We start from the raw sequence: 25,851 nt of genomic DNA on the forward strand, positions 1-25,851 counted from the left end.
CCTAGCAAACGCAAGTGTCCCAAAAACTTCGTCTCCCATAACTCGTAGTTTTTTTCATCTCCGTCGAAACATAATCTATTCCATCGGCTTCCATGTTCCCTCCTGGGCCCATAACCTGTTGGTGCGGTCATCTTCAGGACAGGAATACCGGCTTACTTAACGGAGGAATAAACACACATGTTCATCGTTGGTGTTTCAACCAGAACGCGGGAAAAATGCCCTTTTGTTTATTTTCGCACATGCGCAGTTGTACATCTCTCATAGGGCATAACTGTACCAGTGTAAGAACACAATTTATAGCATATTAGTCTATATGTTAACAGACTACTCTCAAAAAGAAATAATTGAGTAGCTACAGTGAGGGAAAAAAGTATTTGATCCCCTGCTGATTTTGTACGTTTGCCCACTGACAAAGAAATGATCAGTCTATAATTTTAATGGTAGGTTTATTTGAACAGTAAGAGACAGAATAACAACAAAAAATCCAGAAAAAACGCATGTCAAAAATGTTATAAATTGATTTGCATTTTAATGAGGGAAATAAGTATTTGACCCCCTCTCAATCAGAAAGATTTCTGGCTCCCAGGTGTCTTTTATACAGGTAACGAGCTGAGATTAGGAGCACACTATTAAAGGGAGTGCTCCTAATCTCAGCTTGTTACCTGTATAAAAGACACCTGTCCACAGAAGCAATCAATCAATCAGATTCCAAACTCTCCACTATGGCCAAGACCAAAGAGCTCTCCAAGGATGTCAGGGACAAGATTGTAGACCTACACAAGGCTGGAATGGGCTACAAGACCATCGCCAAGCAGCTTGGTGAGAAGGTGACAACAGTTGGTGCGATTATTCGCAAATGGAAGAAACACAAAATAACTGTCAATCTCCCTCAGCCTGGGGCTCCATGCAAGATCTCACCTTGTGGAGTTGCAATGATCATGAGAACGGTGAGGAATCAGCCCAGAACTACACGGGAGGATCTTGTCAATGATTTCAAGGCAGCTGGGACCATAGTCACCAAGAAAACAATTGATAACACACTATGCCGTGAAGGACTAAAATCCTGCAGCGCCCGCAAGGTCCCCCTGCTCAAGAAAGCACATGCAGGCCCGTCTGAAGTTTGCCAATGAACATCTGAATGATTCAGAGGAGAACTGGGTGAAAGTGTTGTGGTCAGATCATACCAAAATCGAGCTCTTTGGCATCAACTCAACTCGCCGTGTTTGGAGGATGAGGAATGCTGCCTATTACCCCAAGAACACCATCCCCACCGTCAAACATGGAGGTGGAAACATTATGCTTTGGGGGTGTTTTTCTGCTAATGGGACAGGACAACTTCACTGCATCAAAGGGACGATGGACGGGGCCATGTACCGTCAAATCTTTGGTGAGAACCTCCTTCCCTCAGCCAGGGCCTTGAAAATGGGTCGTGGATGGGTATTCCAGCATGACAATGACCCAAAACACACAGCCAAGGCAACAAAGGAGTGACTCAAGAATAAGCACATTAAGGTCATGGAGTGGCCTTGCCAGTCTCCAGACCTTAACCCATAGAAAATCTGTGGAGGGAGCTGAAGGTTCGAGTTGCCTCAACCTTAATGACTTGGAGAAGATCTGCAAAGAGGAGTGGGACAAAATCCCTCCTGAGATGTGTGCAAACCTGGTGGCCAACTACAAGAAACGTCTGACCTCTGTGATTGCCAACAAGGGTTTTGCCACCAAGTACTAAGTCATGTTTTGCAGAGGGGTCAAATACTTATTTCCCTCATTAAAATGCAAATCAATTTATAAAATTTTTGACATGCGTTTTTCTGGATTTTGTTGTTGTTATTCTGTCTCTCACTGTTCAAATAAACCTACCATTAAAATTATAGACTGATCATGTCTTTGTCAGTGGGCAAACGTACAAAATCAGCAGGGGATCAAATACTTTTTTCCCTCACTGTATCAATCCACATCTTATGTCATTGGAATTTCAATAACCTATCCCAAAAAATGCATCAGAAACATATGTTTTAATGACACAATCATTAATTGTTATCGAACAGGATGCATGTTTGTTGCTGCATTAATTAAGCCAGACATTATACCATTTTTCAGTGTTCAGTCTATTTAGGGAATCCTGAATTATGGTCCGAAATGGTCAAAAATCTAATGTCTACAACTAAAAATGAGGAATATGATTACAGCTAATGGCAATTTGTCAGGACAAAAAAAGAGCATCCCAGTCATTGTGTGTGTGGAGGGCAGCCACTGTGCAGAAAATCAACTCCTTTTGGAGGAATTTCTCCTGCGACGGCTGGTGTGACTGTATTTCCTTGTCTGCTCAGATCGCTCTCCTGAGTGCAACCGCTCATGTGCCTTTAGAAGCCGTGGTAACTTGAAGACCTTTCCACACTGGTCACAGGGGTGCCCCTCCTCCGTGTGGTGGATAATGATGTGCTCCTTCAGGTGCTGATTCAGCTTGTATGTCTTCCCACACATGTCGCAGTGGTAAGGGCGTTCACCCGTGTGCAGCCGTTTGTGACTGCTCAAGCTGCTGCTCTGTTTAAAGGTCTTGTCGCATATGTCACATCTGTAAGGTTTTACAGAGGTGTGCGTAAACATGTGGGCCTTAATGAGTCCGTTGCTGCCAAACACCTTCTGGCAGACAGGGCATGGGATCTTGGGCTTGGGGCCATGGTCCCTTTGGTGTTTCTTCAGGTCAAACTCATAAACAAAAGTCTTTCCACACTGGGAACACAGGAACGGGCGGTTCCCAATGTGATAGCCCATGTGCCTCTTCAGCCCACTGGGATGAAAGAAGCGCATCCCACACTGCTCACAGATGAACGGGCGCTCCATGGTGTGCCAGCGCTCGTGGACAGACAGCTTGTATTGGGTTGGGAATCTCTTTGGACAATGAGTGCAGGGAAAGTTATTTTCACTTGCATGAGACTGGATGTGTATTCTGCAATAGAATGCTTGGGTGAAGCCCTTTCCGCAGATGGTGCATTTGTGTGGTTTCGCACCCATGTGGATGGGCTCATGCTTCTTCAGATCAGCCTTTTTCCGAAAGCACTTGTCACACTCATCACACTTAAATGGCCGTGCTTCAGAGTGATTTTTCATATGATTGGTCATGTATCCTAAGGACCTGAAGGCCCTGCCACACTCAGTGCACTTGAAAGGTTTCTCTCCTGTGTGAATGCGGAGGTGATTTTCAAGCTGAGACAGATAGACAAAACTCTTCCCACACTCCTGGCAAATGATGGATGCCTCAGGGATTTTCCTTTTCGAGGGTACCGTTATTCTTTGTGGTTTGGGCACCAGTCTCCTTCGGATAACAGCCTTCTCAAAAAGATTGGCTTCTGTTTCCTTATCCCCAATTACCACACTGCTTCCAAGACATGTGTCACCTGACCGGATCTCCTTGTCTACATCATTGTTTTGTGGAAGGGGTGGCAAGGAAGGGAGTGAGACAGAGTTACTTACAATGTGGGAGACCCACTGGTGGACACTCGCTACTTCGACCGGTGGGTTACCCGGTTGGTTCCCATCGGTGACCGTGGCAGGGATGACACTATGTGAAGGAGAGGCTTCGGTGATGAAAGTATTCATCAGTGTTACAAGCTCTTTGTGTCTCTCTGTTGGAAGCATGCTCTCTACTGTTGTTGGCCCTCCCACTGGCCTGCTAACACTTTGAGGAGTAGGTGAGACTACGTCGTTCTTTGGCAGTGCATTGTGTTCTTCACTGTCGAGCACAGAATTTTTCACCCCACCTCCGTTATCCCTGGCATTCTGCTCTTCTCCCTCCACAGTAGTTACTGCTCCAGCATTGTCCGACTCATCTGATATCATTCCCAGATCCTCCAAGTCACTGAAGGAGGCAGGGCTCATGATGCTTAGAGCGGCTTCTAATGATTCTGCTGGCTGGACAAAATCTGTCTGCATGGACTGCATTCTACAGGCTAAGCGGAAGGACAGCGAGGACAGCACACAGTCCCCTACAGAGGACGTGACAGGTACTGAGAAAAAGGGAAAAATACAAAAAAAATCTATGAGTATTTTATATTCAACCACATTCTTAATGGTTGAATTTGAAAGCCTAGTATTGCGGATGTTTAGATTAATACCACTTAAAAATAATTCAAATTCCTGTAAATACAGCTGGTTCAAAGTTATCAATAGAGAACCATGGCAGTTTCTCAAAAAGGGAAAACTACATTGTTCTTTGTTTAGCTGTTGATAATTCCAATGTGATAATTCCACTAAACATTAACATGGAGAAGAGATAATAATTAAAGTAACCCTACCAAACTGAATCTTAGTTTGCAGGTTCTGGTGCTGGAGGAGGATCTTCAGGTGCTCAGGGTCAGACACAGACTGTCCACACTCCTCCAGGTCAGAGGGGGCAGCACTGATAATGGATGCTATCTGAGAAGGAGAGTTATAAGCTAACATCAGCAACAAGGGGGTTTCTTAGAGCATGTGGCAGAAACAATACTATGGAATGTGTTGACACGTATATAATTGTCTAACAATGTCAACATTAGATATGATTGGTGAATTGATCGTTATAGACTTGTCATGTACCAGTTCATTACCTGGGAGAGATCTGGCACAGATAGCAGTCGTTCCAGTCTGAGGACCAAGCCTCCTACAAGGGCCTGCAGTGCTGTGTCATACTTGGAACCATACTGTGCATGGAACTCCTCCTACAGGGAAGGAAATAAAAAGTTAAAGTAAGTGTCTATGACATGACAAAGTGGACAGTGTGAGAGGAAATGGAGAAAGCCTGCCGAACCTGGAAGAAGTGCTTCCTCTCATAAGGGTTTTTCAGCAGGGTTTGGACCAGCGCCACAAAGTTAGCCTGCGACTCCTCCACAACTGCATCTTGCTGCTGTAACACAGATTGAGAATCATTTGATACAATGTACAGCCACTTCGGTCATCAGAATTACGTTATTAAAAAGAGGGGTATTGAGTGCATGGGTGACGGTTGTAGAAGTCATAAGACCAGGCTGAAAACAACTTTTATCTCTTACCACAACCATGTTTGTAGTTTGCAGATCTAAGGAATCAGATGGGTGACAGCAAAGCAAGACATATGGCAGAAGGCTCCCGCAACCTCACTGGAAGGTGTTAACACTTGTATGCCATTTAAACTTATCCAGTCCCCTCAGATCTGTACACTGCAGAGCTACAGGCTATTTACAAATCAGACTACTGCGCATATTTTACCCTCTTAAGTGCTGTCGCCCCAGCCTTGGTTTTTCTGGGTTAATGGTATTGACAGTCATTCTTGAATATGTTGTGTTACAGGTGTGAGTTGTTTGTTGGTATGGGGAAGAATTTCCACACTTGAGAGATAAATATTCTTACCCCCAACATATTCATCTTTTCCAGGAGACGTTGGATGTCCTGAGGGTTGGGTGGGTCCTTGCGGAACAACTCCAAGATCATCTAAAATAATGGGACAAAATTGTATATGATTTTTCTAATACACAATGTGTCAAAACCACCCCTCCCATGACCACACATCATGTCACTCACCCTTGCTCTCAGGCCCAGGATGAGTTGAGCCCTCTGTTTGTAACTCATCAACTTTGGAACAGCTTCAGTCACCACAGTTACAAACTCCTCGACCTTCCCATAGTGCATCACATTGCGTTGATTCACCACATGCCATACAAATGAATACATCAGCCGCAGGGGAGAAACCAACAGTCGCAATGACGAGAGAGGAAGTGGGGGTCCTATAGGAAGACGATAGAACAAATGTTAAGTTGTGGCTTCATCCTCTAGGTCCTTTAGCAACATATACCTCCAGCAACATGGCTAATTAGTTAGCAAACTTAATGTAGAAGGCAAGCCGAAATGCACATTAGCTTTACAATAAGCTATCCATTGAAGATAATGTAGCTAGCTAGCTAGCGCTCCGCACTGCAGTGACTTGGCTCTGTAGCCAGGTTCACATTTGTAAAATTGGTTAGATTGCTAATACATGGGTAGCAAGTGTCATAATGTAACCTACTCGTACTGGCTGTAGTCTTCTTGACTCGTTTGTCCATGCCGGAATGTTAACAAATATGTACGCTATGCAGAAATCTAACAGTGAAGGTAACTAGCATGCTAGATAGCTATCATCAACTCACTGACACATTTTTGTGTGAAAATGGCAATAACGACAGAAGGAAACGGAACCAGAACAGAGTTTTGACCAGAATATTAACAAGATTGGCAGCATAGCATCATTACCGCCACCTATCGTGCTGGAATAAGAGCCGCAAATGAATGGGTGTGCTCTGGTTTCCTGAAATTACATTTTAGGTGAAAACATGAATTTGATAATTTTTCTGTATATATATTTGGATGAGTATTAATCTGTATTTTGTGGCTTAATGAATACTTTAAATGTATTATAAAAAGTCATCTCACAGGACCATTCTGGCATACATTTGGTTTCCCTTGCTGTGAATGTTTTAAACTAAAATAGCAAAACAAGTGAATAGTGGCACACAATTGTGACTTTATTTGACTTTATCCAACATAAAATGTTGTGCATATTTTTTAGTAAAGGCATCCGGCAATCATTGACTACTCTCAAAAAGAGAAATAAGTGAGTAGCTATCCATTTACATCTTAAGTCATTGGAATTTCAATAACCTATCCCCAAAAAAAACATCACGAACAAATATGTTTTAATGACACAATCATTAATTGTTATCGAACAGGAGATATGTTTGTTTCTGCATGAATTAAGCCAGACATTATACCATTTGACAAAGTTCAGCCAAGGGAATCCTGGATTATGGTCCAAAATTGTAAAGTTTACAACTAAAAATGAGGACATGATTACAGCTAATGGCATTGTGACAAAGTTAAACTTGTGTCAGAACAATAAAACTAGCATCCCAGTCATTGTGTGTGGAGGACAGCCACTGTGCAGAAAATCAACTCCTTTTGGAGGAATTTCTCCTGCGACGGCTGGTGTGACTGTACTTCCTTGTCTGCTCAGATCGCTCTCCTGAGTGCAACCGCTCATGTGCCTTTAGAAGCCGTGGTAACTTGAAGACCTTTCCACACTGGTCACAGGGGTGCCCCTCCTCCGTGTGGTGGATAATGATGTGCTCCTTCAGGTGCTGATTCAGCTTGTATGTCTTCCCACACATGTCGCAGTGGTAAGGGCGTTCACCCGTGTGCAGCCGTTTGTGACTGCTCAAGCTGCTGCTCTGTTTAAAGGTCTTGTCGCATATGTCACATCTGTAAGGTTTTACAGAGGTGTGCGTAAACATGTGGGCCTTAATGAGTCCGTTGCTGCCAAACACCTTCTGGCAGACAGGGCATGGGATCTTGGGCTTGGGGCCATGGTCCCTTTGGTGTTTCTTCAGGTCAAACTCATAAACAAAAGTCTTTCCACACTGGGCACACAGGAACGGGCGGTTCCCAATGTGATAGCCCATGTGCCTCTTCAGCCCACTGGGATGAAAGAAGCGCATCCCACACTGCTCACAGATGAACGGGCGCTCCATGGTGTGCCAGCGCTCGTGGACAGACAGCTTGTATTGGGTTGGGAATCTCTTCGGACAATGAGTGCAGGGAAAGTTATTTTCACTTGCATGAGACTGGATGTGTATTCTGCAATAGAATGCTTGGCTGAAGCCCTTTCCACAGATGGTGCATTTGTGTGGTTTCGCACCCGTGTGTATGAGCTGATGCTTCTTCAGATCAGCCTTTTTCCGAAAGCACTTGTCACACTCATCACACTTAAATGGCCGTGCTTCAGAGTGATTTTTCATATGATTGGTCATGTATCCTAAGGACCTGAAGGCCCTGCCACACTCAGTGCACTTAAAAGGTTTCTCTCCTGTGTGAATGCGGAGGTGATTTTCCAGCTGAGACGGATAAACAAAACTCTTCCCACACTCCTGACAAATGATGGTTGCCTCAGGGATTTTCCTTTTCGAGGGTAGCGTTATTCTTTGTGGTTTGGGCGCCCGTCTCCTTCGGATAACAGCCTTCTCAAAAAGATTGGCTTCTGTTTCCTGACCCCCAATTACCACACTGCTTCCAAGACATGTGTCACCTGACCGGATCTCCTTGTCTACATCATTGTTTTGTGGAAGGGGTGGCAAGGAAGGGAGTGAGACAGAGTTACTTACAATGTGGGAGACCCACTGGTGGAAACTCGCTACTTCGACCTGTGGGTTACCCGGTTGGTTCCCATTGGTGACCGTGGCAGGGATGACTAATTTGACTATCTGTGAAGGAGAGGCTTTGGTGAAGGAACTACTCATCAGTGATACAAGCTGTTGGTGTTTCTCTGTTGGCAGCATACTCCTTACTGTTGGTGCACCTTTTGATGGTGCCCCTCCCACCAGTCCGCTAACACCTTGAGGACTAGAGAAGACCACAGCGCTCTCTGGCAGTGCAGTCTCTTCTTCACTGTCACGTACTGCAGTTCTCGCCCCACCTCCGTTACCCCTGGCATCCTCTTCTCTCTCCACAGTACTATCTTCTCCAGCATGGGGCGAGTCATCTGACATCAATCCCAGATCCTCCAAGTCACTGAAGGAGGCAGGGTTCATGGCGCTTAGAGCAGCTTCTAATGATTCTGGTGGCTTGTCAAAATCTGGCTCCATTGATGGCATTCCACAGGCGAGGCGGAAGGACAGCGAAGACAGCACACAGTCACCCACAGAAGAAGTGAGAGGTACTGAGAAAGAATAAAATATATAAAACATTTAAGTACATTACATTTAAGAATATTCTGCGAATGAAAAAGACTAGGCTTTTTATTTACATTCCTGTTTAAAAAAATCATAAAATAGTTTGTAATGAACTGAAAGGTCCCGTATGCAGCTTTGTGCGCGACCTGACCAAATGTGAGTTATAGATCTGTCTTTCGCATTGTAAGCAAGTCTGACAAGTGGCATATTGGTTCTATGCGTGCTATTTCTATGCCTTCCGTCCTTAAGTTTAGCTTTTGCCTTTTTTTATTTAAGGTTTTGTAAACTAAATTCATACAGCTAAAAATATGATATTTATGATTATTGAAAATATATTTCACAGCGGTTTATATTGTACAGCAATTCTCTAAACTGCATGTTATGTCACTAACTGAAACTAGGCGAACACTATAGAATTTTACCAACCAGGTAATGGCTGAGCGATTTCTACACATTGTACCTTTAATTATAGATGTCAAAAATAAAACTTGTAATGTTCTTTGTTTAGCCGTTTATAAATCTATTGTAAATACCCAGGGAGGATAACAGATAATGATTAAAGTAGAGACTCCAAAGCTTCCTATGGACTGTTTTCAAGCCTACCATTTTTGTTGAACTGGGTTTTATTTAGCAGGTTCTGGTGCTGGAGGAGGATCTTCAGGTGCTCAGGGTCAGACACAGACTGTCCACACTCCTCCAGGTCAGAGGGGGCAGCACTGATCATAGATGCTATCTGAGAATGAGAGGAAGAACCTAAGATCAGCAAAAGGGAGGTGGCTTAGCGTCTGAGGTAAAGACAATAATATGGCATGTGCTGACATAAATTGTTATCTAATAATGACAAAACTAGGTATGATCAGTGAACTGCTAGTTATAGACTTGTCATGTACCAGTTCATTACCTGGGAGAGATCTGGCACAGATAGCAGTTGTTCCAGTCTGAAGACCAAGCCTCCTACAAGGGCCTGCAGTGCTGTGTCATACTTGGAACCATACTGTGCATGGAACTCCTCCTACAGGGAAGGAAAGAGTGACAGTGTCTATGAGAGGAAAGCTACCTGAATGACGAGCCACTAAAAGCAAATCAGACTAAAGGGAGAGAGAGAAAGTATGTCAAACCTGAAAGAAGTGCTTCCTCTCATAAGGGTTTTTCAGAAGGGTTTGGACCAGCGCCACAAAGTTAGCCTGCGACTCCTCCACTACCGCATCTTGCTGCTGTAACACAGAATGTGAATAATTTGATACAAGTATAACTTATCTGGTTATCTGAATTAAGCAATTAAAATGAGTAGCTGTTACACCCTTTGAATGTATGCAGGAGAGAAAAATATTCTTACCCCCGTGGACGCACTGATGTTCATCTTTCCCAGGAGACGTTGGATGGCCTGAGGGTTAGGTGGACAATCCTTGCGGAACATCTCCAAGATCATCTAAATAAGGGGAATCACGGAGATATTGAGTAAACTTGCATCTTCCCCGCCTACCTTACACACATCTAGTTTCTACTGGCATTGACACAAATGTGTCAATCAAAGCATAATCAACTACCCCTCCCATGACCACACAACATGCCACTCACCCTTGCTCTCAAGCCCAGGATGAGTTGAGCCCTCTGTTTGTAACTCAGCAACTTTGGAACCGCTTCAGTCACCACAGTTACAAACTCCTCGACCTTCCCATAGTGCATCACATTTCGTTGATTCACCACATGCCATACAAATGAATACATCAGCCGCAGGGGAGAAACCAAGAGTCGCAAAGAGGAGAGAGGAAGAGGGGGGCCTATGGAAAGAAGAGAGAACAAAAAAATGTTAGGCTGTAGTTGCATTAAAAAAAAAACATCTTTGACTACAATATCAAGGCTATAACACACAGATGAGAGTTATAGTCTTTGGCTTTACTATATTTAGCAGCAATAGCTAACTAGCAAGCTCCATTTAGAAAGAAAGCCAACATGATATGAACATGAAATGAATGTAGTTAGCTATACTAGTAAGTTACTAGTAAGAATTTGAGCTACTCCAGCTAACGTTAGCCAGGGTTAATAGCATAGACTGTAAAAAAACAAACGAAAAAACAGCTACCTAACGTTACTTTTACAAACAACCCCTACCCGTACTGGCAGTAGCTTTGACTCGTTTGTTCATGATAGAAAAGTTATCAAATGTATGTAAGGCTAATAAACAACAAATCTAACAGCATACAGCTGTTATCAACATGCAATAAAATAAATACATGTGGAAATGGCAAATACAACGGTACATCCAGAAAGTAATTAGTGTTTCGTCAGCAACACTAAAAAAGTACTTCCGGGGCACGGTTTAGGAAAAGTTCAAAATAAAAGTACCCCACGTAATTGTAGAAAAGTAATTAGCCTGTGTTTATTCATGATGTATGAACAATAATTGTCTGAACATTAACAATGATACATATTTGTCATATTTACATTTTAGTCATTTAGCAGACACTCTTATCCAGAGCGACTTACAGTTAGAGCATTCATCTTAATATAGCCAGGTGGGACCACATATCACAGTCATAGTAAGTACATTTTTCCTCACTAAAGCGGTGGGGGTCACAAAAGGCTTATAAGGGGGGATTATTTAAGTAAGGGGGGGGTTTTAAAATACTATTTGAAGAGTTAGGGTTTAAGATGTTTTTCGGAAGATAGGCAGGGACTCTGCTGTCCTAGCTTCAGGGTGAAGCTGGTTCCACCATTGGGGTGCCAGGACAGAGAAGAGCTTGGACTAGGCTGAGTGGCAGTTGCTGTCCCGTAGGGGTGAAAGGGCCAAGAGACCAGAAGTGGCGGAACGGAGTGCTCAGGTTGGGGTGTAGGGTTTGAGCATATCCTGAAGGTACAGAGGGGCAGTTCCTCTTGCTGGTCCGTAGGCAAGTACCATGGTATTGTAGTGGATGCGAGCTTTGACACCAGTGGAGTGTGTGGAGGGGTGGGATAACATGGGAGAACTTGGGAAGGTTGAACACCAGGCAGGCTGCAGTGTTTTGGGTAAGTTGCAGGGGTTTGATGGCACAAGCAGGGAGCCCAGCCAACAGCGAGTTGCAGTAGTCCAGACAGGAGATGACAAGTGCCTGGATTAGGACCTGCACTGCTTCCTGTGTGAGGTAGGGTTGTACTCTACATATGTTGTAGAGCATTAACCTGCAGGAGCAAGTCACTGTGATGTTTGCAGAGAACGACAGGGTGTTGTCCAGGGTCACACCAAGGTGATTTTCACTCTGGAAGGGGGAAACCGTGGAGTTGTCAACCGTGATGAAGAGGTGGAAGAGCAGCTCCATCTTGTCGAGGTTGAGTTTGAGGTGGTGTGCCGATATCCAAGCTGAGATATCTGCCAGGCACGCAGAGATGCGTGTCGCCACCTTGGTGTCAGAAGGGGGGAGGAGAAAAGTAGTTGACTGTCATCCGCATAGCAATGATAGGAGAGTGTGAGGATATGACGGAGCTGAGTGACTTGGTGTATACACAGGGCCCAGAGCCAAGTCCTGGTAGACATCGGTAGTGAGAGTACGTGGTGCATACAAAGATCGTCTCCATGTCACCTGGTAGGAGCGGCCTGCCAGGTAGGATTCAATCCAAGAGTGTACAGAGCCTGAGCCACCCAGCTCTCAGAGGGTGTATTCGGGGATCTAATGGTTCACAGTGTCGAAGGCAGAGGATAGATCTAAGAAGATGAGAACAGAGGAGAGAGAGTCAGCTTTTGCAGTGCGGAGAGCCTCCGTAACACAGAGAAGAGCAGTCTCAGTTGAGTGACCCGTCTTGAAGCCTGACTGGTTAGGGTCAAGAAGATAATTCTGAGAGAGACAGTGAGAGAGTGGGTCAGAGACAGCACGCTCAAGTGTTTTGGAAAGAAAATTAAGAAGCAATACCGGTCTGTAGTTTTTGACGTCAGAGTCGAGTGTTGGTTTCTTGAGGAAGGGAGCAATTCGGGACATTTTGAAGTAAGAGGGGACGTAGCCAGTGGTCAGGGATGAGTTGATGAGGGAAGTGAGGAGTGGGAGAAGGTCTCCAGAGGTGGTCTGGAGAAGGGAGGAGGGGATGGGGTTGAGCAAGCAGGTGGCCGAACCTCTCTAGTCACAGGATTTCATCTGGAGAGAGAGGGGAGAAAAAGGTCAAGGCGTAGGGTAGTTCTGTGTGAGTGGGACCAGTGGACTCAATAGGCTGAGTGAATGAGGAGTGGATGTCGTCAACCTTCTTTTCAAAGTGGTTGACAAAGTCATCCACGCAGAGGGAGGGAGAGGGGGTGGAGAATTACGGAGGGAGGTGAAGGTGGAAAAGCGTTGCCTAGGGTTAGAGGCAGAAGCTTGACATTTAGAGTAATAGAAAGTGGTTTTAGCAGTGGATACAGAGTAAGAGAAGGTAGAGAGGAGGGAGTAAAAGGATCATAGGTCCTCCAGATGTTTAGTTTTCCTCCATTTTCGATCAGCTGCTCACAGCCCTGTTCTGTAAGCTCGCAGTGAGTCACTTAGCCACGGAGCAGGAGGGGAGGGCCGAGCCGGCCGGGAGGAAAGGGGACAGTGTGAGTCATAGGATGCGGAAAGGGAGGAGAGTAGGGTTGAAGAGGCAGAATCAGGAGGGAGAAGGATATAGCAGAAGGGAGAGATGATATGATAGAAGAGAAGAGAGTAGTGAGAGAGAGTGAGAGAAGATTGTGATGGCGCATGACCATATGTGTAGGGGCTGAATGGCTAGGGTTGGAGGAAAGGGAGACAGAAAAGGAAACAAAGTAGAGACCTGGAGGGGGGTTGCAGTGATATTAGTAGGCAAACAGCCTCTAGTAAAGATGAGGTCAAGCGTATTACCTGTCTTGTGAGTGGGAGGGGACTGGGAAAGAGTGAGGTCAAAAGACAAATCATGTATATGAAACGCTCCAGTCTGGTTTTAGACCCCATCATAGTACTGAGACTGCACTCGTGAAGGTGTTAAATTACTTTTGAATGGCGTCAGACCAAGGCTCTGCATTTGTCCTTGTGCTCCTAGACCTTAGTGCCGCTTTTGAAACCATCGATCACCACATTCTTTTGGAGAGATTGGAAACCTTAATTGGTCTACACGGACAAGTTATTGCCTGGTTTAGATCTCATCTGTCGGAAAGAGATATCAGTTCGTCTCTGTGGATGGTTTTTTCTCTGAAAAATCAATTGTACGTTTCGGTGTTCCTCACGGTTCCTTTTTAGGACCACTATTATTTTCACTATAAATTCTACCTCTTGGTGATGTCATTCGGAAACACAATGCCAACTTTCACTGCTATGCGGACGACACACAGTTGTACATTTCAATGAAACATGGTGAAGCCCCAAAATTGCCTTCCCATGGAAGTCTGTGTTTCTGACATAAGGAAGTGGAGATGTTAGTTCTAGGTCCCAAGAAACAAAGAGATATGCTGTTTGATTTGACAATTAATCTTGATGGTTGTACAGTCATCTCAAATAAAACAGTGAAGGACCTCAGCATTACTCTGGACCCTGATCCCTCTTTTGACGAACATATCAAGAATATTTCAAGGGCAGCTTTTTTCCATCTTCGTAACATTACAAAAATCGGAAACCTTTTGTCCAAAAATGATGCAGAGAAGCAAATACATGCTTTTGTCACTTCTAGATTAGACTACTGCAATGCTCTACTCTCCGGCTACCCGGATAAAGCACTAAAACCTCAGTTTGTTCTAAATACAGCTGCTAGAATCTTGACTAGAACCAAAGAATTAGATCATATTACTCCAGTGCTAGCCTCTTTACACTGGCTTCCTGTTAAGGCTAGGGCTGATTTCAAAGTTTTACTGCTAACCTACAAAGCATTACATTGACTTTGTCCTACATATCTCTTCGATTTGGTCCTGCTGTACATACCTACATGTACACTACGGTCACAAGACACCTCCTTATTGTCCCTAGAATATCGAAGCAAATAGCTGGAGAAAGGGCATTCTCCTATATAGCTCAATTTTTATGGAATGGTCTGCCTATCCGTGAGAGACGTAGACTCGGTCTCGACCTTTAAGTCTTTACTGAAGACTCATCTCTTCAGTAGGTCCTATGATTTAGTGTAGTCTGGCCCAGTGGTGCGAAGGTGAACGGCAAGGCACTGGAGGGAAGAACCGCCCTTGCTGTCTCTGCCTGGCCGGCTACCCTCAGCCTCCAGTATCTATGCTGCAATAGTCTATGTGCCGGGAGGCTAGGGTCAGTCTGTCCTATCTGGTTAAATTCTCCTGTCTTATCTGGTGTCTGCTCTCTCTCTCACTCCTGCTGTCATCTATGAACATTTGAACATCTTGAAGAAAGATCTGGCCTTAATGGCCATGTACTCGTATAATCTCCACCCGGCAAAGCCAGAAGAGGACTGGCCACCCCACAGAGCCTGGTTCCTCTCTAGGTTTCTTCCTAAATTCCTGCCTTTCTAGGGAGTTTTTCCTAGCCACCGTGCTTCTACATCTGCATTGCTTGCTCTTTGGGGTTTTAGGCTGGGTTTCTGTATAAGCACTTTGTGACATCTGCTGCTTGATTTGATTTAAAAGACGCAAGAAGAGGAAAGAGAGAGTTGGAGTAAAATTAATTGAAGGCTGGGTTGACTGGAGCTGAAGGGTGGGATTAAAAACAACAAGATAACTCATATAAAATATACTGTGTCCGTAAAATGTATATACAGTTGAAGTCGGAAGTTTACATACACTTAGGTTGGAGTCATTAAAAATCGTTATTCAACCACTCCACAAATTTCAAGTCGGTTAGGACATCTACTTTGTGCATGACACAAGTAATTTTTCCAACAATTGTTTACAGACAGATTATTTCACTTATAATTCACTGTATCGCAATTCCAGTGGGTCAGAAGTTTACATACACTAAGTTGACTGTGCCTTTAAACAGCTTGGAAAATTCCAGAAAATGATGTCATGACTTTAGAAACTTCTGATAGGCTAATTGACATCATTTGAGTCAATTGGAGGTGTACCTGTGGATGTATTTCAAGGCCTACCTTCAAACTCAGTGACTCTTTGCTTGACATCATGGGAAAATCAAAAGAAATCAGCCAAGACCTCAGAAAAAAAACACCCAAACACCTGAAGTTACCACGTTCATCTGAACAAACAATAGTACGCAAGTATAAACACCATGGGACCACGCAGCCGTCATACCGCTCAGGAAGGAAACGTGTTCTGTCTCCTAGAGATGAACGTACTTTGGTGTGAAAAGTGCAAATCAATCCCAGAACAACAGCAAAGGACCTTGTGAAGATGCTGGAGGAAACAGGTACAAAAGTATCTATATCCACAGTAAAACGAGTCCTATATTGATATAACCTGAAAGGCTGCTCAGCAAGGAAGAAGCCACTGCTCCAAAACCGCCATAAAAAAGCCAGACTACGGTTTGCAACTGCACATGGGGACAAAGATCGTACTTTTTGGAGAAATGTCCTCTGGTCTGATGAAACAAAAATAGAACTAACTGTGTGGCCATAATGACCATCATTATGTTTGGAGGAAAAAGGGGGTTGCTTGCAAGCCGAAGAACACTATCCCAACCGCAAAACACAGGGGTGGCAGCATCATGCTGTGGGGGTGCTTTGCTGCAGGAGGGACTGGTGCACTTCACAAAATAGTTGGCATCATGAGGAAGGAAAATTATGTGGATATATTGAAGCAACATCTCAAGACATCAGTCAGGAAGTTAAAGCTTGGTCGCAAATGGGTCTTCCAAATGGACAATGACCCCAAGCATACTTCCAAAGTTATGGCAAAATGGCTTAAGGACAACAAAGTCAAGGTATTGGAGTGGCCATCACAAAGCCCTGACCTCAATCCTATAGAACATTTGTGGGCAGAACTGAAAAAGTGTGTGTGAGCAAGGAGGCCTACAAACCTGATTCAGTTACACCAGCTCTGTCAGGAGGAATGGGCCAAAATCCACCCAACTTATTGTGGGAAGCATGTGGAAGGATACCCGACACGTTTGACCCAAGTTAAACAATTTAAAGGCAATGCTACCAAATACTAATTGAGTGCATGTAAACTTCTGACCCAATGGGAATGTGATGAAAGAAATAAAAGCTGAAATACATAATTCTCTCTACTATTATTCTGACATTTCACATTCTTAAAATAAAGTGGTGATCCTAACAGACATAAGACAGGGAATTTTTACTAGGATTAAATGTCAGGAATTGTGAAAAACGGAGATGAAATGTATTTGGCTAAGGTGTATGTAAACTTCCGACTTGAACTGTACAGTACCAGTCAAAAGTTTGGACACACCTACTCATTCAAGGGTTATTCTTAACATCAAAACTATGAAATAACACATGGAATCATGTAGGAACCCAAAAAGTGTTAAACATGTCAAAATATATGTTATATTTGAGATTCTTCAAAGTAGCCACCCTTTGCCTTGATGGCAGCTTTGCACACTCTTGGCATTCTCTCAACCAGCTTCATGAGGTAATCACCTGGAATGCACTTCAATTAACAGGTGTGCCTTGTAAAAAGTTAATTTGTGGAATTTCTTTCCTTCTTAATGTGTTTGAGCCAATCAGTTGTGTTGTGACAAGGTAGGGGTGGTATACAGAAGATAGACCTTTTGGTAAAAGACCAAGTCCATATTATGGCAAGAACAGCTCAAATAAGCAAAGAGAAACGACAGTCCATCATTACTTTAAGACATGAAGGTCAGCCAATCCGCAAAAAACATCTAACGCTATGATGAAACTGGCTCTCATGAGGATCAGCACAGGAATGGAAGACCCAGAGTTACCTCTGCTGCAGAGGATAAGTTCATTAGAGTTACCAGCAACAGAAATTGCAGCCCAAATAAATGCTTCACAGAGTTCAAGTAACAGACACATCTCAACATCAACTGTTCAGAGGAGACTGTGTGAATCAGGCCTTCATGGTCAAATTGCTGCAAAGAAACCACTAATAAAGGACACCAATAATAATAAGAGACTTGCTTGGACCAAGAAACACGAGCAATGGACATTAGACTGGTGGAAATGTGTCCTTTGGGTCCAAATTGGAGATTTTTGGTTCCAACCGCCATGTCTTTGTGAGACGCAGTGTAGGTGAACGGATGATCTCTGCATGTGTAGTTCCCACCGTGAAGCATGGAGGAGTAGGTGTGATGGTGTGGGTGTGCTTTGCTGGTGGCACTGTCTGTGATTTATTTAGAATTCAAGGCACACTTAACCAGCATGGCTAACACAGCATTCTGCAGTGATACGCCATCCCATCTGGTTTGGGCATAGTGGGACTATCATTTGTTTTTCAACAGGACAATGACCCAACACACCTCCAGGCTGTGTAAGGGCTATTTCACCAAGAAGGAGAGTGATGGAGTGCTGCATCAGATGACCTGTCCTCCACAATCACTCGACCTCTCACCAATTGAGATGGTTTGGGATGAGTTGAACCTCAGAGTGAAGGAAAAGCAGCCAACAAGTGCTCAGCATTTGTGGGAACTCCTTCAAGACTATTGGAAAATAATTACAGGTGAAGCTGGTTGAAAGAATGCCAAGAGTGTGCAAAGCTATCATCAAGGCAAAGGGTGAAAATTAAAAATCAGCTGTTTCCAGCTACAATAGCCATTTACAACATGAACAATGTCTACACTGTATTTCTGATCAATTTGATGTTATTTTAATGGACAAACAAATTGCTTATCTTTCGAAACCAAGGACATTTCTAAGTGACCCCAAACTTTTGAACGGTAGTGTGTGTATATATATATAAATAAAAATATATGGGGGATTCGAAATGATGTAGACAATTACATTGATGGAAGCTACAAGCTATCTGCAGTATTAAAGCTGATCTACACCCTGTGATGAGTACTGAGGATACGAAGAGGCAGGACGCAGACACAGGAATTAACAAGGTAAAGGTTTACTTAGCAACGAGAAAGTGAATAACAAAGAGCGAGTCAATGACGCGATGCTAACAATTACACATAACAATGAACGAACAGTCTAGGGCTATATAGCTGTGGTGATGAGATGAGGTGCAGGTGCGCTGGAGGTGATTAGGGTGCGTTGGGTTTCCATTCCTGTATTTGCTGAGGTGGTGCGCTCAGACCGGTGGCTCAGTACACTGGCGAATCAGAGCGCCGGAGGGGAGTAACGGGAGGAGATGTGCCATGAAGAAGAAGCTGGCGGAGGCAGGAGAGGTGGAGCGTCTGATGAACCCCTGTTTCAGGGTCTCCGCCACATACTTCTCTATGGCCTCAGTCTCCGCCATGGAAAGGGGGTAAATGCGACTCGTCGGGGGGTGTTGTCCCTCCAGCAGGTCAATGGTGCAGTCCCAGGGCCTGTGAGGAGGGAGACACGTAGCCTTTGATGAAGAGAAGACATCGGAGAGATCTGCATACTCATGTGGAATGTTGGGCTGGAGGGTGTACTCCGGACTCTCCACTGACGTGGAACAAACCACCGGCAGGCAGGTCTTCCGGCATGAGGTGGACCAGGCTGTGATCCAATTGATGGTGGGGTTGTGTAGTCTGAGCCAGGGCAATCCCAAGACGATCCGGTGAAGGGGTGACGTGACGATGTGGAATGACAGCTCCTCGTGGTGCTCCGGTAGTGTGGGAATGGTGATGGTAATGGGGAGAGTGACGTGCGTAATGGTGCCTGATCCAAGTGGTTTATTGTCCAGCGAGGTGACGTGTAGCAGAGAAGGCAGTGGCACAGTGGGCAACCCCCATTCAGAGACCACCTCCCTATCTATAAGGTTCCCCACTGATCCGGAATCATTGCAGTGGAAATGGAAGAAGGAATAACCAGTCACCGTTATGGGAACTAAAAACAATGGTTTTGTGATAGGAGATGATGTAACACTCACGGAGCAGCTACGGGAGTCATACCACCTAGATAGGGAGTCGCCAGGAGATCTGTGGTCCGTGGGGGTGTAGGGGGTGCTGCCCACCTCGATGGGTGAGGACTCGGAGGCAGGGCGGCTTCCATAGCTCAGATGGGGTGAGCGTCAAGGCTCCGGGAGGTGTTGGGAACGCCGTCGGTCTCTCAACATCTCGTCAAGACGGATGGACGTGGCGATGAGGGTATCAAGGTCCATCTCGTCGTCCCGACATGCGAGTTCCGTCTTGATGTCTTCTCGTAAGCCTCTCCTGAAGGCTGTGCGCAGAGCACGCTCATTCCAGCCGGAAGACACCGCCACCGTGCGAAAGCTCAGAGCGTACTCGGACGCTCACCCCCATTCTTTCGCTCCGTGGGATGATCAAACACCGCCCTGAACCGAGTGAGGAAGGTGGAGTAGGGAAGCGCAACGGCCTCACCTCCTTCCCAGACTGCCGTGGCCCAAACCAGCGCCTTTCCTTTAAGTAGCGAAATCACCAGTGCTATCCTGGCTTGTTCAGATGGATATGCCCCAGGCTGATGCGTCAGATAAAGTGAAACCTGTAGCAGGAAGCCGCTACATTTAGTAGTTTTTCTGTCATAGCGCTCCGGTAGGTGGAACCGGAGCATTGGGCAGATTATGCAGAGTTTGGAGCACTTCCTGCATGGCAGTGTTCAACTGGGCAAGCTGCTGCTGGTGCTGGTCGAGGCACTGGGAAACTCCTGCTCCTGCTCCTGCTCATTTTCGTGAGTGGTGTGTAATTCTGTGACAAGTACTGAGGACATGAAGAGGCAGGACACAGACGCAGGGATTAACAAGGTAAAGGTTTACTTAGCAATGAGAACGAGAATAACAAAGAGCGCGTAAACTACACTACGCTAACAATTACACACAACAATGAACGAACAGTCCAGGGCTATATAGTGGTGGTGATGAGATGATGAGGTGCAGGTGCGCTGGAGGTGATTAGGATGCGTTGGGTTTCCATTCCTGTGTTTGCCGAGGTGGTGCGCTCAGACCGGTGGCTCAGTAGACCGGCGAATCAGAGCGCCGGAGGGGAGCAACGGGAGGAGACGTGATACCCCCTAAAAAAAATCAGTAAAAATAATCTATCAAAATAATTCATCAAAGGCATACGTCGGAAGGTCGCCAAGTATGAAGAGAAGTGAGCAATCGTCATGTAATGAGCTTATCAAGGTGTCAAGCACATTGACAAACTTTCTAAATTCACCTGGTGGGCGATAGATTACAACAATGTTAAGCTTGAGTGGACAAAGTGACAAAACAGCATACAATTCTAAATGAAGAAATGGACTTATGAGAAATTAGTAGCCCTGTCCCACCATCACGATGACCAGATGCTCTCGGAAAACGTAGTCAGATGAAGAGAGAGCAGCTGGAGTAGCAGTGTTCTCTGGGGTGATCCATGTCTCCGTCAGGACCAAAAAGTCAAGGGACTGAAGGGCAGCATAGGCTGAGATGAACTTGGCATTCTTGATCGAGATTGGCAGTTCCAAACATTGCCATAGACCAGGATTTCCACATGGGTTGTGTGCAAAGGGTACACTAAATTAGAAGGGTTGCAGCCAATGGATGGGGAACATCTGTAAAGCCCACAGGGAGAGGAGTGAACAGGTATAGAAAACACACAAACAGTGCCTTTGGAAATTATTCAGACCACTTGACTTTTTTTCACATTTTGTTACGTTACAGCCTTATTCTAAAATGGATTAACATTTTTAAAATCCTCAGCAATCTACACACAACACCCATTAATGACAAAGCAAAAACAATTTTTGCAAATTCATGAAAAATAAAAAACTGAAATACCTTATTTACATAAGTATTCAGACCCTTTGCTATGAGACTCAGAATTGAGATCAGATGCATCCTGTTTTCATTGATCATCATTGACTTGTTTCTACAACTTCATTGGAGTCCACCTGTGGTAAAATCAATTGATTGGACAGGATTTGGAAAGGCACACACCTGTCTATATAAGGTCCCACAGTTGACAGTGCATGTCAGAGCAGAAACCAAGCCATGAGGTTGAAGGAATTGTCCGTAGACCTCCGAGACAGGATTGTGTCGAGGCACAGATCTGGGGAAGGGTACCAAAAACATTCTGCAGAATTGAAGGTCCCCAAGAACACAGTGGCCTCCATCGTTCTTAAATGGAAGATGTTTGGAACCACCAAGACTCTTCCTAGAGCTGGCCGCCAGGCCAAACTGAGCAATCGGGGGAGAAGGGCCTTAGTCAGGGAGGTGACCAATAACCTGATGGTGTGATGGGAGAACCTTCCAGAAGGACAACCATCTCTGCAGCACTCCACCAATCAGGCCTTTATGGTAGAGTGGCCAGACGGATTCCACTCCTCAGTAAAAGGCACGACAGCCCGCCTGGAGTTTGCCAAAAGGCACCTAAAGACTCTCAGACCATGAGAAACAAGATTATCTCGTCTGATGAAACCAAGATTCAACTCTTTGGCCTGAACGCCAAGTGTCACATCTGGAGGAAACCTGGCACCATCCCTACGGTGAAGCATAGTGGTGGCAGCATCATGCTGTGGGGGTGTTTTTCAGCGGCAGGGACTAGCAGACGAGTCAGGATCGAGAGAAAGATTAACGGAGCGATCCGAGGAGTGGCTTCGGGACAAGTCTCTGAATGTATAGTCTGTATGGTCCTCCCCTTCCTCCTCTGAGGAGCCGCCACTGGAAGACAGGCACTTAAAGTAGATGGCCCTAGCTAGCAAAAAGACAGTACTAGACAACAGATAAAGAAAACCTTTATACTTATCACTTCTGGATATATCAACAGTCCTCTAGCTATAGAATGAAGCACACATTTGCATTACATTTGGGTTTTAAAACATGATCCAAGGTCAAATAAATGCATACCCATAGCGTTTTACTGCAGACTTTTATTTTGAAGGCAAAATCCAAAAACAGGAAATCTTAATGTGGATAGGATCCAGCTTATGCAGCCAGGATTCCGGTCTATAAGCACGGTTTCGACTGCCCCTACAGCTTTGCTTCGGTACTGCAGTTTAACTGACACCCGGCCCAGAAAGACAATTTCCATACAAGGCCACATAGAGAAGTCAGATTTGAACATTTTCGTCATCACCTTTGTGCACAAAACATTCATTGAATTATTCTAATAATTGTCACTCACAGCCGAAGATACTGGGCACATTCGAGCGGATACATTTTTTCGACTTGCACTTACATGTCGACTGCATGAACTTTACAACAACCATGTAATCAAAGGCCATGAAGTTTCGACTGCGGTCGACTTCAATTTTCTGCAGTTGCTCCTCACCAGCTGCAACTTGCAGCCATTGCCTGCAATGTGGGAGGCATTATTTGTCAACCAATCATTAGTGTTTTTGTTTGACCCATGCGAATGGGACCAAAGACATGACTAAACAGGAAGCAACTTTGCTGCTATTCATATGTATACAGTGGATATGTACAAATGAATGTGATATTTGAGGCTCTCTCTCCCCAATTGATAGTACAATGTACACACATATATTTACAGTTTGTGAGTGTGTGATATGGGGGTTGGAGACATGTTTATTTCGACATTACAAAGAAAAACTTTTATAAACAATGCCAACACTGCCATGTTGCACTGAGCCTTGCTGTTGGAAAACCAGTGTCCGATTTTAGGCTGTAGCAGATGCATCTCCCCGACTTCACTCCTCGACTTTCGTCTACAGTCGGTTGCTTTATCCTTACCACTCAAACAAGACCATTAACATTTTATATTCATCCAATGTCTGCTATGTTTTTGGATGACATGATGATGTCGTCACTGGTCGTGCTTGTGATGTTGGTGACCCAGTGGAGGCTGCTAAGGGGAGGCGGCGGCTCATAATAATGGCTGGAACGGAGTAAATGGAATGACATCAAACACATGGAAACTATGTGTTTGATGTATTTAACACTAATTTCGCTCCAGCCATTACAACGGCCGGACATCTTGGACGCAGTCCCCAGTTCTTATTATACCTCAGTGATCCAGCTAATGTTGCTGCCGTCAATCAGAAAGTATTCTAAACTTCCAACCTGAAGTTTTTTTTGGGTGGCATAGAAGCTGGCAGCATTACCGCCACCTAGCGTGCTGGAAAATGACGCGTAGACTAAGAAAACAATGTAAAACCTATAGCGCAGGGTAGGCCTATTCTTGAATACACATATTCTTTTTAGGCCTACACAAATGTCTGGATGGTTTGTACACTATGCACACTTGCTCTGTCAGTGCTAATTGTCTGCATTCTGTCTGAATTAACCTTACCTAAATAGGCCTAAACACACACACAAGCAAGCAGTCCTGTGTAGCTCAGTTGTTAGAGCATGGCGCTTGCAACGCCAGGGTTGTGGGTTTGATTCCCACGGGGGACCAGTATGAAAACATTTATGCACTCACTAACTGTAATTCGCTCTGGATAAGAGTGTCTGCTAAATGACTCAAATGTAAACTGATATTATATGAAAATTGGGCCTTGACCTTACCTTTATTTGTCATGATATTCCTTGTGATGATAAATGTTAATATTGTAGTTCAACACAACATTTGTGAAAGTCCCCAGCAAGCAGATTTAGATAACTTTAGCTGAGGGAGGTTTTTGTATGGCTCTGTATCACTGTGTGAACGGAGTAGCTTCATGCTGCTGACAGTAGTAATCTCCTGCATCTTCAGCTTGAACTCCACTGATGGTCAAAGTGAAATCAATATCATATCCAGTTCCATGATATCGACCTGAAGTAAAACCTGTGTGAAAGTTAATGATGAATTTAGGAGCTTCTCCAGGTTTCTGATGGTACCAGGCTAAGTCATTATCAATGGCAATACTGGCTTTACAGCTGATCGTGGCAGACTCTCCAGACTGGACCATGACAACTGCAGGAGTCTGGGTCAATAAAATGTCCCCTGCACAGCCTGGGAGAGATAGAAAAATATGAATTTGCAGTCTTTGATTTAGATTAAACCTGTTTTAGTTCAAATATGAATATTAGAATAAAGACTTTCTGTTTAAATTAGGATAGTGATATTAAAATCAAATGTTTTAAGGTTAATTACTGAAGTAATTCCAAACATACCATTTGTGTAAAATGCAAGGACCAAGATAGTTCTCAAGATAAAAGTCATTTTTGTCTTATGTTGTGTTGCTTCTATAAGGACAATTGTTTAACTCACAGGGCTATAAACACTTTAAGACCACTGAAGCATGTGCTGCCAATGCAAAGTGTCTTCATATGCAAATGGTCCAACAGTCTGATGATACAGGACACCTGTGATATGACAATGCTGTTGACAACTCATCAGTGAGATAAAAAATGACCAGAATATTTATTGTGGTTTATTTATTCATGTAATAAAAAGCAAGCAGTATCAATACTGTCCAATATTGCAAGATGGACACTAATATATAAAAAAGTGTCTACATATAGTATTGTTAAATTTAGAGCTATCTCCCTTTTCTTTTAATTACATTTGACACATTGTTTTTCTTGTTCTCCACAAGTTTCTTACCACCTCCCTTGATGGCTCGTAACGTCCTACACAGACACAGACAAAATGTCCTTTGTTAAGAAATCTTGTGTGTGCCTGATCAAAACCTTGCTTAGAGTAACAAGTGAGTGATTTGTCACATGAGTTGTACGTTCATCCTCCTCCATGTTGTCTGACTCATATTTGCTACCAACCACTCTGTGCACTCTCACCGAGCAGCTTTTGTTGTCACAAAATCTCACAGATACTCTTTCTCGCTTCCACACACACACACACCCACACACCCACACACCCACACACACACACACACACACACACACACCCACACACACACACACACACACACACACACACACACACACACACACACACACACACACTATGTGACTGAGTGACAGTGGACCGGTCACACAATGCTGTCCTTGTGCCATAAACAAAAGGTCAGATGTCTCAAAGCATATTACATTTACATTTTACATTTTAGTCATATGAATCACAGACAGTCTGTCTCTCCTCTCAGGCTCTCAGACGCACTTCTAATCCACATCACAGCCAAATATCCTCCTCATATTCCTGGATATTACGCTGGGAATTGATTCACAATCCATTTGATAACATTTATGATAAATATTTAGCTGGAAATGTTAGCGAAACAGCACAGAGACGTTTTTGTGAGATGACAGCATGGTGCTTGAAGAGGCTCAGGGCAGGTTATGAATGGATAGGGGACTACAACTAATTTAAAAAAAAAAGTTATGTCCCCA

The 25,851-nt window shown here is 44.3% G+C and overlaps 1 protein-coding gene across 4 annotated transcripts; it reads right to left on the reverse strand.

Annotated features, from left to right (window-relative positions):
* Window positions 1-1,883: 1,883 nt before the first annotated feature.
* Window positions 1,884-24,754, reverse strand: LOC121543518 (zinc finger protein 419-like). 4 transcript variants are annotated; one of them, XM_045207351.1, is made up of 13 exons: window positions 24,676-24,754; window positions 24,088-24,514; window positions 10,290-10,492; window positions 10,048-10,140; window positions 9,830-9,925; window positions 9,613-9,723; window positions 9,315-9,444; window positions 5,536-5,738; window positions 5,365-5,445; window positions 4,787-4,882; window positions 4,587-4,697; window positions 4,296-4,416; window positions 1,884-4,007 (listed from the first exon to the last, which is right to left on the reverse strand). In XM_045207351.1, the coding sequence occupies exons 2-13, from the start codon at window positions 24,098-24,100 to the stop codon at window positions 2,266-2,268; spliced, it is 3,000 nt and encodes a 999-aa protein (XP_045063286.1). In that variant the 5' UTR covers window positions 24,101-24,514; window positions 24,676-24,754; the 3' UTR covers window positions 1,884-2,265. The 4 variants fall into 4 exon arrangements, with proteins under 4 accessions (XP_045063286.1, XP_045063285.1, XP_045063287.1 ...); XM_045207350.1 differs by lacking the exons at window positions 24,088-24,514; window positions 24,676-24,754 and adding an exon at window positions 10,824-10,990; XM_045207352.1 differs by lacking the exons at window positions 9,830-9,925; window positions 10,048-10,140; window positions 10,290-10,492; window positions 24,088-24,514; window positions 24,676-24,754 and having other exon boundaries at window positions 9,315-9,464; window positions 9,613-9,698.
* Window positions 24,755-25,851: the final 1,097 nt, after the last annotated feature.

The sequence above is a fragment of the Coregonus clupeaformis genome, chromosome 24 (genome assembly GCF_020615455.1).
Source record: "Coregonus clupeaformis isolate EN_2021a chromosome 24, ASM2061545v1, whole genome shotgun sequence".
Classification (NCBI taxonomy): domain Eukaryota; kingdom Metazoa; phylum Chordata; class Actinopteri; order Salmoniformes; family Salmonidae; genus Coregonus; species Coregonus clupeaformis.

Coding starts and splice junctions, on each gene's coding strand:
- LOC121543518 (XM_045207350.1), bottom strand. CDS start 10,857: ATGAACAAACGAGTCAAAGCTACTGCCAGTACGG. Junction 10,141..10,289: donor TCCTGGGCTTGAGAGCAAGG/GTGAGTGGCATG, acceptor CCCCTTATTTAG/ATGATCTTGGAGATGTTCCG. Junction 9,445..9,612: donor CTGTGCCAGATCTCTCCCAG/GTAATGAACTGG, acceptor TCTCATTCTCAG/ATAGCATCTATGATCAGTGC.